At 40.2% G+C, this 12,713-nt stretch overlaps 1 protein-coding gene across 2 annotated transcripts; it reads left to right on the forward strand.

The window, feature by feature from the left end:
• The first annotated feature begins 3,818 nt into the window (after positions 1-3,818).
• LOC129746888 (E3 ubiquitin-protein ligase RNF25) lies at positions 3,819-10,832 on the forward strand. 2 transcript variants are annotated; one of them, XM_055740814.1, is made up of 4 exons: positions 3,819-4,186; positions 4,309-4,377; positions 7,453-8,149; positions 8,206-10,832. In XM_055740814.1, the coding sequence occupies exons 1-4, from the start codon at positions 4,179-4,181 to the stop codon at positions 8,647-8,649; spliced, it is 1,218 nt and encodes a 405-aa protein (XP_055596789.1). In that variant the 5' UTR covers positions 3,819-4,178; the 3' UTR covers positions 8,650-10,832. The 2 variants fall into 2 exon arrangements, with proteins under 2 accessions (XP_055596789.1, XP_055596790.1); XM_055740815.1 differs by having other exon boundaries at positions 3,825-4,186; positions 8,209-10,832.
• Positions 10,833-12,713: the final 1,881 nt, after the last annotated feature.

A 12,713-nucleotide genomic window follows, 5' to 3' on the forward strand; every position in this document is an offset into this window, starting at 1 on the left:
AATGCAATCAATTCAAGATAAGTACTCACGGTTTTTTTTCTTTTTCAGCACAAACCTGTCTCCTGCCCTGCAGCCCGTACCAGACCACAACAGCAGCAACGTGAACCGATAGTAGCAACAACAGCAGGCAACAACAACAGCAAACAGCAGCAGCAGTCTGTCCCAGACCTTTCCAGCAACAACCAAATTCGGAGCACCGCAATTCAACAACAGTCCGTACCGGACCACTTCATCCACAACTAAATGCACAGCAGCAACAAACAGCAATCCTCCGATGCAAAATAAAACTGTACCACACCAGTACTTGTCATCAAGCAAACCAATTATCGTCTTAATTGTCGCAATCCACAATCGTACCGAATCTGCACAAGTGTACTTTCCACCGAACCGCTTCTCACCGCAGTCAATCAGAAATGATTTTCTGGTTCACTTCTCACCAACACCGGCTGTCAGTTTTCGTGCTCTCTCACCGGTTATTTTCTCGGAGCTTTTTTTATTGCTCGGTGATGAGGATGAGAACACTCACCAATTTCTCTCCTGCGGGTGACTCTCACTTTTCAAACGTAAGCGTTTTATGAGATGGAGATTAAACTTAAACCGATTCGATTCCAGTGGTGCCGAGAAACTGGTAGCTCGGAGCAAAGAAGAAAATAAGAACTGTGGAAGAAAAGATACAAAAGAAATTAGCACAAAGAAACCATGCGGTGTAAAATCCAAGCCGCTTTTATTGATTTGACATCAATTTCAACACAAAATTGGCTAAATTATATGTGTCTTTTTCCAAAACCAATATTCTTTATGCGCAGTTTTACGCTTCAACAGCAACTCTAACCTTTATATTATCTTTTCTTTTCAGGTTTTCAAGTACACCGTCTTACTTACGCTTGCTCACTCTTTAAATCCAACAGATTTTGTTTGAGCTCCCGTTTTCCTCGTCGCCACTTTTGAATACGCACTTTAATTACTTTTAAAAAACTATGAATCTGGACTGGTAATAATACTTTAAATATAGGGGTTAAATAAGGGGTTTCCGAAAATGAATAAGAAAATAGTTTAAGTTCGTGTGCCTCCACCTTGACTGATGGCTAGACTTAGACTGATCTTCAATGATCGTTTTATTCTTTTCGTTCTCGTTCGAGTTCTCTCTCGAGATGATTCACGCTTATAATTATTTATGTACAATTGGGTAAGTATAGGGATACTAAACAAACGAGTTGGAATTCCGGGTTTTAAAAGACCACAATCGAATTGTACGGCAATGGCAAGCTGCTTGACAAAGAACAGGGCCTAATGGTGTGGTCCAAGTGGATACTTCATTATCCAAGGATGAGTCCGGAACCTGCACCGAGTTGAAGGAGGAACCATCGAATGTGAACATCGAAGATCCGAATATGTCGCCCGAACCAATCGTTACAAAAAGAAGCGGATACAAGGCCAAATTTCAAAGTGTTATCAGGTAAGTAAAGTGGTTTTCGTTTTGTGCTACAAGCTGCTGAAAATGTTGTTTACGTGAAATTCGTTGGAAGGCCTTGAATTTCGCCAAAAAAGTTTTTGCGATCCAAGAAAAAGTGCTATTATTCGCATCAACAACAAGTTTTTACCCTAAATTACATTAAACGATTATGTAATCAATTGTATTTTACCAATTGTAGGGCCAAAGTGAAGCTGAAAAATTTCGGTCGGGCATGCAAAAAGGGATCAGCCGCTTTGCGAGGATCTTTTCGGACTGGTCATCGTCGTTCAGAGCTGTCGGTGGGTCGGTGCAAGCCTTATTCGATTCATGCTCATATGGAACCAGGATGTCCCAGTGTGTCCCATCAAACTGCCGGTTTTAATTAATTCGTACAGAATTAGGTCCGCATTCCGGAAACAGGTTCCCTAGAACAGCAACAGGTAGAAAGCTAAATATGTTTATAGTAAGCACTCGATGTTAATCCGATTTTCTTTTAAATTTGCAGCCTTACTATTCATTTTAGTTATTTAACATTTTAGTTATTTAACAAATAAAATCACCTATGTATCCACAAACTGCAAAGTGACGAATCTAATAGGAATTATATTTCGATATTCTGGAGAACTAAAACAAATTCGAATTGGCTAAGTACTCTCATGGAACCGGGGGAAGGGAGATGCTGTTAAACTGTTGTACGGCAGTGGTTAAACGACTGAATGCACTGCTGCACCTTTACTCCTTCATGCACAAAAGTGGACAAATTTAATCGATATCGAATGGCGCATAAAGGATTGCATGCCAGTACTACAACAAACATTCTTTGGAGAACAACTTTTCTTTGAATAAATAAAAATGTACTTTTCAAATGAGAACAATGTGTTTACCCAATATCTAATGTAAAACTTATATGATTTCATATCAATCAAATGTTTCTAAGAATTTTTTTCATTGAGCAAAAAAGCAGATATTTAAAATAAATGTACATAAGTAAGTTAATCTCATTTTTTTAAATTATCATATTTTAGTGTAAGTAAATACTTAAAATCAAAATATGCTGTTTTGCATTGATTTTCCATTCAAATTCTATTTCGTCACTACCTGAAAAGGTACCGACAATTCTCACACATTGCCGAATTAGTTCAGCGATTCTAGATTTTTTCGTGAAAATTGTTTTAAAAATGGTCATACTTTAATGTTGTTGAACATTTAGAGCCAAATTATTCCCTGTTTCATAAATTTTTCATTGAGTTTCTATCTAGTCGCCACCTGAAAAGGTACCGACAATTGTCACCTAAAATCGTCACCCGAATGCGACGATTCTCACCCACGGTGACTACGAGAATAGGGTAAGAACTCACAAAGTTCATCCGAAGTGACGTTCCTCACCTAAACCGACTGCTGGAATAGAGTGACTTGGGTGACTCAACAATCGTCACGTCACGCGAGGCGCAGAATAAGGGCCAGTGTAAAGAAGTTGATTTTCTATCAGGATAGAAATCAGGCTTCTAAATACAAATTAACTGTGTTATCATAATTTTTAATTTTAAGCCCGAATTACAATGTATGGCCAAAAAAATCTTATTTTTTCAGAATCAGAAATTCATAGAATACCTACTCGATATCCGTAATCAGAAATAAAAATTAAGACAGTTCCAAAAACATAAAATTTTGCAAATATGAAATAGGTTTAGATAGCACAAAATTATCAACAGAACTTACTATCTCACTTAAAGGATTCGAAAAGGATTTGAAACAGAACTTAAATATCTTATATTTAAGTAATACTTTAATATAAGATATTTAAGTTCTATAGGGAAGCGAAGATTTCATCGAATAATATTTTCAATTTGATGATTCGAAATGTCCAGTAAAGTGATAGTCTGTTGATTCGAGAAGTTTAGAATTTTAAACCTCATTGAATTAATTTTTGATCTGGGAACAAAACTTCTTGTTTCAAATTAATCTCTACAAGAAACAAATTAGACTTAACAAACGGACCTCATCAATATGGAGAATAGACTTTTTTGTTTTTGGTATTCAAACTGAAGCACAATAAATAAAATTATTGTTGTGATACAATATATGTACTTAGGTAAATATATCATCAGATTATCTAAATGTTACCCTGATATAACAAACAAAAACAAATTCTTAAGAATTTTTTCAGTTTTTCTATTAATAGCCGTGTTTTTCAATTTTCTTCAATAACTCCCATTTTCGGCATCCGCTACTGGTTCAGTAGATTCGGTAAAACGCGTGCGCATTTTACCGTCCGTGCTGTCGCCGAATGACAGTTATGCTGTCAATCGGTGCCGATGCTGTCACTTTTATGCTGCTTTGTGCGGTCTGCGCGGGTGTTAACGCGGAAGGGGACTGTTTTATGTTGGTTGTTTTCGTTCGTTTCTACTGTTTTTCTATACGACGGCCGCGCTTGTGCCTTCCGTTGATCCCCGGGATTCGTGTGACAGGAAAGTGCAGCTCATACCACTCACATCCAGTCAGTGAACAAGAGAGGGCCAATCGAGGTAGACAACATCACATCAGGTGCAGGTTGTATAGGGACGCGGAAAATTGATTTTTCCCCTTTCTAAATCGTCGTGCGCTCGTCGTGGTGTGTGAAAAGTTTTCCGATTTGTGAAAATCCTCTTAATTGGCGTTTTAAATTGTTTTTGAATAATCAAGAGTGTTTTGTCGTTCACCAACCGAGAATCTGCAAAAAAGGAAAATGGATGCGTGAGTATCGCCTGCAGGAAAACCTTCCGAAAGGAGCGAATTTTTATCACAATTTTGCACCCGGGTGGAGCTCAGCCCATAGAGGCGATTTCATTAAAGTTACTAATATTCTTATTTAACAGGTTAATCGATGAGGTGGAATCACTGGAGGCCATCCTGATGGAGGACGTCACCATCCACCGGAACGACAGGTGAGAGATTTAAGAATCATCTACGCAGACACGCAGGGTTGCATAAATTTTACATCCTCCCTGATGAATGGGGCAGGTCCTTTTTGTTTTCGGTTTTTTTTTCTTGCTCTGTTGTCTGCTAGTTGAAAGATAAAAATCGATCGCACTATTGCAACTGCATTTCATAGTGCATTATTTTTTGAGTATGTACCTTGAAGTTGAAGTTCAACTAAATAATTGTAACAGAATTAACATAACTTTCAGCACAAAACTTGTTGAATATTCAAGTTTAATTTATATAAGTAAATATATATGAACTATGAGATATTCTTCTTCGTCTGTTACATCATATATGCCCATGTTATTAGAAATGATGAAAGAAAAGCTTCTTCAAAGAATCTTTTCGGCATTTATCTCTTATTAACACGTGGCTTATCACTCAGCTTATGAAGTTGCAGCATTTCTCGTACTGTACACGTTTAGTGCTCTTTTCAGTTGGAATCATGTTAGCGCAGTATGCTGAGACTTCGCCTAGATCAATCGCCTCCTTAGTAACGAAGTTTTCCTCAGTAAACGATCGCTTAAAATTGTTAGACAGGGAGCACTTTCGGAATGGAAAGGAGAGACAAAACAACCAACACGTTCTGTGGTTAAAACTGGAATGACTTTATTTTGCGTAACCCGCTTGTTTATATACACGAAAAACTCTTAGCGTTGCACTGCGTGTGTTGCTTTGATCGGCGAATGCCAACACTCCTCCTCAACACACGCTTTTCATGTCTTTGCATCGCACCGAACCATAATCGTCGCCTTGACTATGATGACCCTCTTCCGGTTTCGCTCGACGACCATCATCCGGCTCGCTCGACGACAACCTCTGTCCTACCCGACGCCCTTCTTGAGTTTCGATGGCGTTCCTCGTGGATCGACGCCCTTTCAAGTTTCGAGCCGCGTCGCTCTACGCTTCGACCCTCCTCCTGAGGCCTAACGCCTCCCAGTGGCACCAGCCCAACGACCTCCTGGCTTCCCGGTCCGACACCCTTCCATGGCACCGGCTTGACGACCTTCCGTAGTTCCCGGTTCGTGAGTCCACCAGAGGTTTCTGGTCCGACGACCACCTCCTGGCCTCCAACTTCACGACCTTCCACGGTTCCTGTCCGCCAACCTCCCATGGCTTCCGGCACGACGAACCACCAGTGATTCCGGTCCTCTCTCAATGGATCCGGACCAACGACCTTCCAAAGCACCTGTCCGACGACCTCCCTCCCGTGTCTCCTGGCTTGCCGAACTCCAGCTGGCTTCCCGGTCCGACGACCTACCAGGCTCCTGGTCCGACAACCTCACACGGTTCTGGCTCGACGACGTTCCTTTGGATTCCCGGCGCTGGCTCGTCCTCCCATTGGCTTCCTCCTGGCTGGATACCACTACCGATTCCACTCTCCTCCTTTCCACTAGTGCTGGGCCCATAACCTGTTAGACAGGGAGCACTTTCGGAATGGAAAGGAGAGACAAAACAACCAACACGTTCTGTGGTTAAAACTGGAATGACTTTATTTTGCGTAACCCGCTTGTTTATATACATTAAAAACTCTTAGCGTTGCACTGCGTGTGTTGCTTTGATCGGCGAATGCCAACAAAAATCTCCATTCTTATTCAAGCTCGCTACCAAGGTAGTCGATAAAGAAATAGTCAACTGCAAAAAAGGTTATTTTCCATCAAGAGAGGTCAAATGCACGCGAAGATCTGGTCCTCCGATTTTCAAGATCGACACTTCGAGATGTTGGCTTGGCAAAACACCGGAGGAAGCTGAAGATTGTATTCAAGCCTAATGGACGAGCAATGCCCTTCAGACCATGGTTGCCACATGTACAGATTTATCTAGACAGGTACAGATTTTTGAGCTCATTTTTGGTACAGAATCTGTACGTACAGATAACAGATTTTCAAAATTTGGTACAGATTTGTACAGATTTTTGAATTTTTTGACTTTCATCCAGTTTATTGAATACTTTATAGAAAATAAGTCAAAAGTTAGCCATTATTATTCTGACGATAGAAGTTTCTTACTGGGAAGTACACGATGGAACAATAAGATTTCCAAATTTGCTACAAATAATTAAATATCTGATTATAATCCCAACTCGTCAGCAGTGGTTGAGCGCATTTTCTCGTAAGTAAATGCCAATAAAACCAAAGTTCGTAATCGTCTGAGTTACGAAAAGTTATTTAAGATTAGTATTAAATCGAATGTCGGGTCGAAAAATCTCGTATTAAATATGACGCTCTTAAATCGTTTTAATAAAACTATGTACATATAAACATCATGAACATTAGAAAGCTTTTGTTATGAAAAATATTTTTTAATGTCAGTTTTTTCAAGAGAGAAAATAAAAATGATTAAATGAGTTTCACAAAAAGTGTTTAACTAAAAAACTGTACTTAGTGATATAAAGTAATTATTTTTTCAAAGATTAAAAATAAGGAAACAAAATCTTCACATATCAACATATTTAATGCAGAACTTTTTTTTCTTTGGTACAGATTTTGGTACAGATTTTTGAGTTTTCGGTACAGATGAAAAAGATTTTTTCGATGAGCGGCACAGATTTGAATGTGGTAACACTGCTTCAGACTTTAGAAGTAAAGATAAAACCAAAAAGTGGTGATAATGAACGAACGATGATTCAAATGGTAATCTGGGACATGCAGGTCAACGTTATGATGCTGAAGACTCTTTTATGTAACCATACCGGAAAAAGGCATTTCAGAACTGAATCTGTTCAGTGCTCAAAAATTTTACGATCTCCAATACCATGTTTAAGAAACGTGGTAGCATATTCAACTTCGAAGTCAAAGGGTTATGACGCAAATATTAAAATACGCATACAAAAACACAGAAAAGCTGATAGTCGTCCTTTCAGCTTGAATGCACGAATGCATTATCGGCACGAACTAGCGTGTGTTACATTCTTTGGTCTAAGTAAGCTTAAAAGAGCTCGTTTTATAATATGTACTATCAAAAGGGCGTTTCAGTGAAAACTTTATCAGTTCACTCCAAAAACGACTAACCTAATGAAATCCATATCTTATTTCCAGTGGCATTCCAAGTTTGATCGAAACCACGGTGTTTCCGACGGTCGGCGAGGAGGTCGATAGCCAGTACGTTTGCATTACACTACAAGTTCAACCGGTCAACGGCTATCCGGACGTGAAACCGATCATCAAACTGAAGAATCCTCGCGGGCTGGACGATCACTGCATCAATACGATCGAAGCTGCCGTTCGCCAGAAGCTGGACGAATCTCTCGGTCAACCTGTGGTGTTCGATTTGATTGACATCATTCGGGAGCATCTGACCGAAAGCAACCTACCGACCGGTCAGTGCGTAATTTGCCTGTACGGATTTCAGGAAGGGGACGAGTTTACCAAAACCGTCTGCTACCACTATTTGCACAGTCACTGTTTGGCGTGCCATTTGAAGGCTTCGAAGCGCAACTACGACGAGGAGCTGGCCAAGATGCCGGTCTGGAAGCAGAAGGAAGCCAAACCGTACCAGGCTCAGTGTCCCGTTTGTAGGGAATCGATCGAGGTTCAGGTTGAACCGTTGAGTAAGTGTCGGCCGCCAAGCGAGCTAGCCAATGCGCCCCGATTCCAGCTGACCGATGAGCTGAAAGCATTGCAAGTGCAAATGAACCGGCTGTATATGCACCAGAAGAGCCGTGGGGGTATTATCGATTTAGATGCCGAGGAGGTTAATGTAATTTCCATCGAAACTGAAGGTGGCAATGGGGAGGTGAGTTGAGTTAAGATTGATCTTGGGTTTATTTTATAACTGATAATTTTTTTAAGCAGGCTTCGAAAACATCTAATGGTTCCAATCAAGAACCTAGCGAGAGTTCAACAAATGTGAGCACGACGCAGAAAGCAACGCCGGTAGCAAACTCCACCAGCCATGATCGTGGTCAGAATTCGCGCCATTCAGGAGCTGGTGGAGCTAATAAAAATCGATCTTTGAAACCTCAAAACGGAAATGTTACTACTCCTGGAGCAATCACTCAAAACGATAACAGCACTGCGGATACCTCTATACAACCGAGTCATCCTCGGGGCAGTGGTGGTGGTCATCGTCATCGAAGGAATTACCAGAATCATCGACACCATCACCACCATAATCATCATCACGGTCGCGGAGGAGGCGAAGGCAAGGGAGCTGAATCAACAAGTGCTGCCGCAACAACTGTCAATGGTGGCCAGAAACACTCCAACAACCCCCACGCATCCGGTGGCAGGTGACAATTGTTGCCCCCGGAATTCGCGGCAGGTTGGAGCGATCAGCAGCTCTCGGCGTTGAACCGGGTAGAGTTGCATTCTATCCTCCCACACACCCAGAACAATTCACGGCGGTTCAACGCTCTCAACCATCCGCAGTCATCAACGAATGGTCCGCTGATGGAAGGAACATTACCAACCCAAAGACGGCTGTTGTGGATATAACATTTCGCCCAAGGTAAGCCCGTATCAGCCATAATAGCACTGCGGAACCGTTTCCGGCTCCGGATTAATCTTCTCTGTCATATGAATAGCGTTCAAATTTGTATTACTCTATTAACCGTGTCTAAAGATATCGCTAGTATCAACCGCATGGGAGTCGGTATCGACTGTGGCAGCGCAAAATATTCTAGCAATTGTAATAACCAATCCACTTGTTCCACTGTCGCTATTACTACTAACACCACTCTTAGAACAAAAACTACAATCAAGTCTATCACGTGTGAAGATATTATTATTGATAGCAGCCAAAGGTGCAGTAGCAAGTCTGTTCGACTAATTAGAATATCGTGGTTTTGTACTTGTACAACAAGCGTGCCAAAGGTCGATGATCGATTGGTCCAACAAATTGGCCAATCGGATGGCGATGGTAGACCCTTCAAGCACGGGCTCAGAAGGCTCTCGGCAGCCTTGTTCAAAATTGGTTCGGTTGCTGCTCAGAAAGCAGTAGCCCTTTACTTTCATTTGACTGCGCTCGATTGTGATCTTTTATAACATTAGGAACAGTCTAGGGTTGCTTACACGGTTCATGATATCAAGAGATTAAGGCTTCACATGTAAAGTTTTAGACTGAATAGGCGCTGAACTGTGTTAATGAAATGTTTATGTTTGAGTGGATATGATTTATGGTTGATCAAGCTTTTTCAACGGTTTAGGCCGAGAAACGTTTTGATATCGAATCGCCTACAGTAAAGCTGGATTTTCATTTGAATGTGGTTTGAATTGATAAAGTTTTCTTTTTTTTTTCTTTAAATATAATTCGTAATTTAATTTTTCTTACAATATAATAATTGGCAATCATCTTTTATTTTTTGTTGTTGTGGAATTTTAAGTTTATCAGGCTTAATTTTATAAGTCATATTGAATTTATTTCTTGTAGAAAAAAAATTCTTACATTATTTTTTCCAGATTTCTCTGTAAACCTGGTTCAGCAATCTATACATGTACCGTTAAGAAAACCGACTGTGTCCATTTTGTGTAAACGATGTGATTGTACAGTTAAGTTAAACGTAAAGGATTTGTTGTTATCATGTACAAATGCCGTCTTTAGGTTGTTATATTTATTTCTATCATCAAGAGAAAACTATATCCTATTAGGTATATATTTATGAAAAACATTTGCTTTGCATAACGAATAAATTATTTCGCATATGTATACCACACCCGATTGTGGGACAAGAACTCGACGCGAATCGCTCTAAACCGGGCTACAATCACATCTCCTCGATGTTCTAATTCAGCAGAGCAGCCTAAAAAATAAAAGCTATTCCTCTGTGAACCATCTACGAACGATTATGCTCACTTATTGATATTAATACAACAAGCACAACATTCCATGTTACAATTCGAAGTGCAATGTATGTGTGACATCCAGATATTGAAAGAAATCTACACCTTCAAAAATAAATCAAATCGAATTTAACCGAAAATCATGTAGAATTTGTAATTAGTTCGCAATTTGAGCGCTTTGAAGCGTGCCAAAATCATACCAAATTTTACCTAATCCTCAGAAATGGTCAAAATTTTGAAACTGATACGGATAAAAAACTTTGAAAAAGTCTATTACATGTCGCCATCAGCTATCAGTTTCATTAAGATTGTAAAAAAAAAAACATTGGCAATGATCAAATCATCACATCATATGGTAGAGAACTCCTGGGCTTCTATCCGGTAAAAATGAATGGACCCGGCATTATCAAAAATATCTTAAAATTGTAACCAACTGATAGTATACAAAAATAAATAAAATATTTCGATTGAGCTGGATCAACATACTAATAATATGAAGGTAAACCAAACCATACGAGCAAACTATGCAAAACAATAGAAACCCAAAGTCAAACAACTTAACCGGTAGTAGTGGTTCGATTTCATTGTAATTTCAGTAAAAATAAAATCAATCTGACGAAATACTCTATCAAGAATAAGCCCCGGTGTGAACTTTGTGATCTGAAATGTACCGAAACGTCATGGATGTGGATGATAGGTACGACACTTTATTTCTCCTTAGTTTCAGAAGATTGTCAAGGAAGATCCTTTGGATAGCTCGGCGTAAACCTTTTTATTTTATCGAAACCGTTACTGCGGCTCGTTGCTCTTACTGTGGATCGACGACCTTTCATCTAGTTCATGGCTCAACGACCTTTTAGTGGCGCTTGGTCTGGAGACCTCCGAAGATCTTTTAATGACAGCGGTCCGACGATTTTCCATAAATCCAGCTTGGCGACCTTCTAATAGCTCCGATCCCAGTTGATCCGAGCCGTCGACCTACAATGGTCCTAACCTTCCATGGCTAAGGTTGAACGACTTTCAAGTGGCTTCAGCTCGAAGACTTTTTCTGGTTCCGCTTCAATGACCTTTCACTGGCTTTGGCTCGATAATATTTCATTGGTATTGAAGACCTTGATTGCTGGTCCGATGACATCCCTTGATTCCTAGCTTGCGTTAGTTTTTCATACAATCTCTTAACTCAACGACCTTCCATGTGGTTTCGGTTCGATGACCTCCCAATAGCTCCTTCCAATAGTTCTGGTCTGAAAACTTTTCAACAGCTTCAGTTCCAATACCTTTGACGGCTTCGGTGCGACCTTTAGTCTTTTGGTTTGACGGTCTTCCAATGGCTTTTGCTCGACGATTTCTCAATGGCCGACCTTTCATGTCTCCGATTCGACGATAATCCAATGGTTCCGATCAAACTACCTTCAAATGTCTGCAGCTTGACGGTTTTTTTTTCTGTTGGGGAGAGACCACTGTGACCAATTGTTAGATCTTTCGTAGCATTACCCGGCGTTATTTCGGTGCCAGGTTGAGCATTTAATATGTACACACATATGGTAGATCCTAAGTGCAAGCTCTCGTTGCGTTAGTTCACACAAGTGATCCTAAGTGCAACTATGATCAGTGGTGCAACGTTATGTTCCCTTGAAAGATCCAGCCATATCCATATACTCAAGCCTACAAACTTCTAGAAGTGGCAGCTAGCAAATGCTTCAAAAGCTACAACCTCCAGCATGCTTGTCCAACACCTCGCAAACAGAACAGAGCAGAGAACGAAATTACACTTTTATCATTTCGGTTTCCGAGTGCACTGCTCAGCCGATCAACGTTCACAAATCTTTTTGCCGAGTGCGCCCGATTGCGGTTGCTCTGACGGTCGGGTGGACGTCGCTCGCTCTAAAGAAAAGAGAAGGAGCTGGCTAGAAAGTTGTGCTCTAGCGGCGCTGCTGAGTAGCTCAGTGTATCAAGCCAGAAAGATTTCAATGCAGGAATGTTTTCTTCAGAAAATCCGTTATGCAGAGCGGAACAGAGCATCAGTCGAAGAGGTCCAATGTAGGTTTATGTATGAACTTTTTTTGTAGGTAGCCGGGTAGGGCACTTCCTGGCAAGTTATTTAAAAAACATGGGGAAAACCGGGTAAATATTCTGAAATTTTCCATTCCAAAAACCGAGCAATATCCGTCCAAATCTGAGGAAATTCCAGACATTTATCTAGTGAAGAAAAACGACTTACATTTTTTTGTCGCAACACATCAGCAGTGTTAAATTTATGTTTAAAGCATACGAAGGAAAGTTTTGGTTTGATTTTTTATGAAACAAACTTTCACAAATCAAATTTTCAACAAACAATTTTAAACTGAATTCGATTTTCTTGTTTCATTTTCCAAATAATGTGGATAAAACTGGGCAAAATCCAAGTAGTTTTTTCACAATATCCGGGCATCCGCAAATTGCTGTATCCTTAGGTTTAAGTATTTTAAATATCGTACGTGGGTAGCATTAATTTACAAAAGCAGCAATTCGCAAAGTAA

This window comes from Uranotaenia lowii, chromosome 2, assembly GCF_029784155.1.
Source record: "Uranotaenia lowii strain MFRU-FL chromosome 2, ASM2978415v1, whole genome shotgun sequence".
Lineage (NCBI taxonomy): Eukaryota > Metazoa > Arthropoda > Insecta > Diptera > Culicidae > Uranotaenia > Uranotaenia lowii.

Excerpts from the sequence above, each read along its gene's own strand:
- LOC129746888 (XM_055740814.1), top strand. Across the intron at positions 4,378-7,452 it reads ACCATCCACCGGAACGACAG|TGGCATTCCAAGTTTGATCG; the intron begins GTGAGAGATTTA and ends TCTTATTTCCAG. Across the intron at positions 8,150-8,205 it reads CTGAAGGTGGCAATGGGGAG|CAGGCTTCGAAAACATCTAA; the intron begins GTGAGTTGAGTT and ends AATTTTTTTAAG.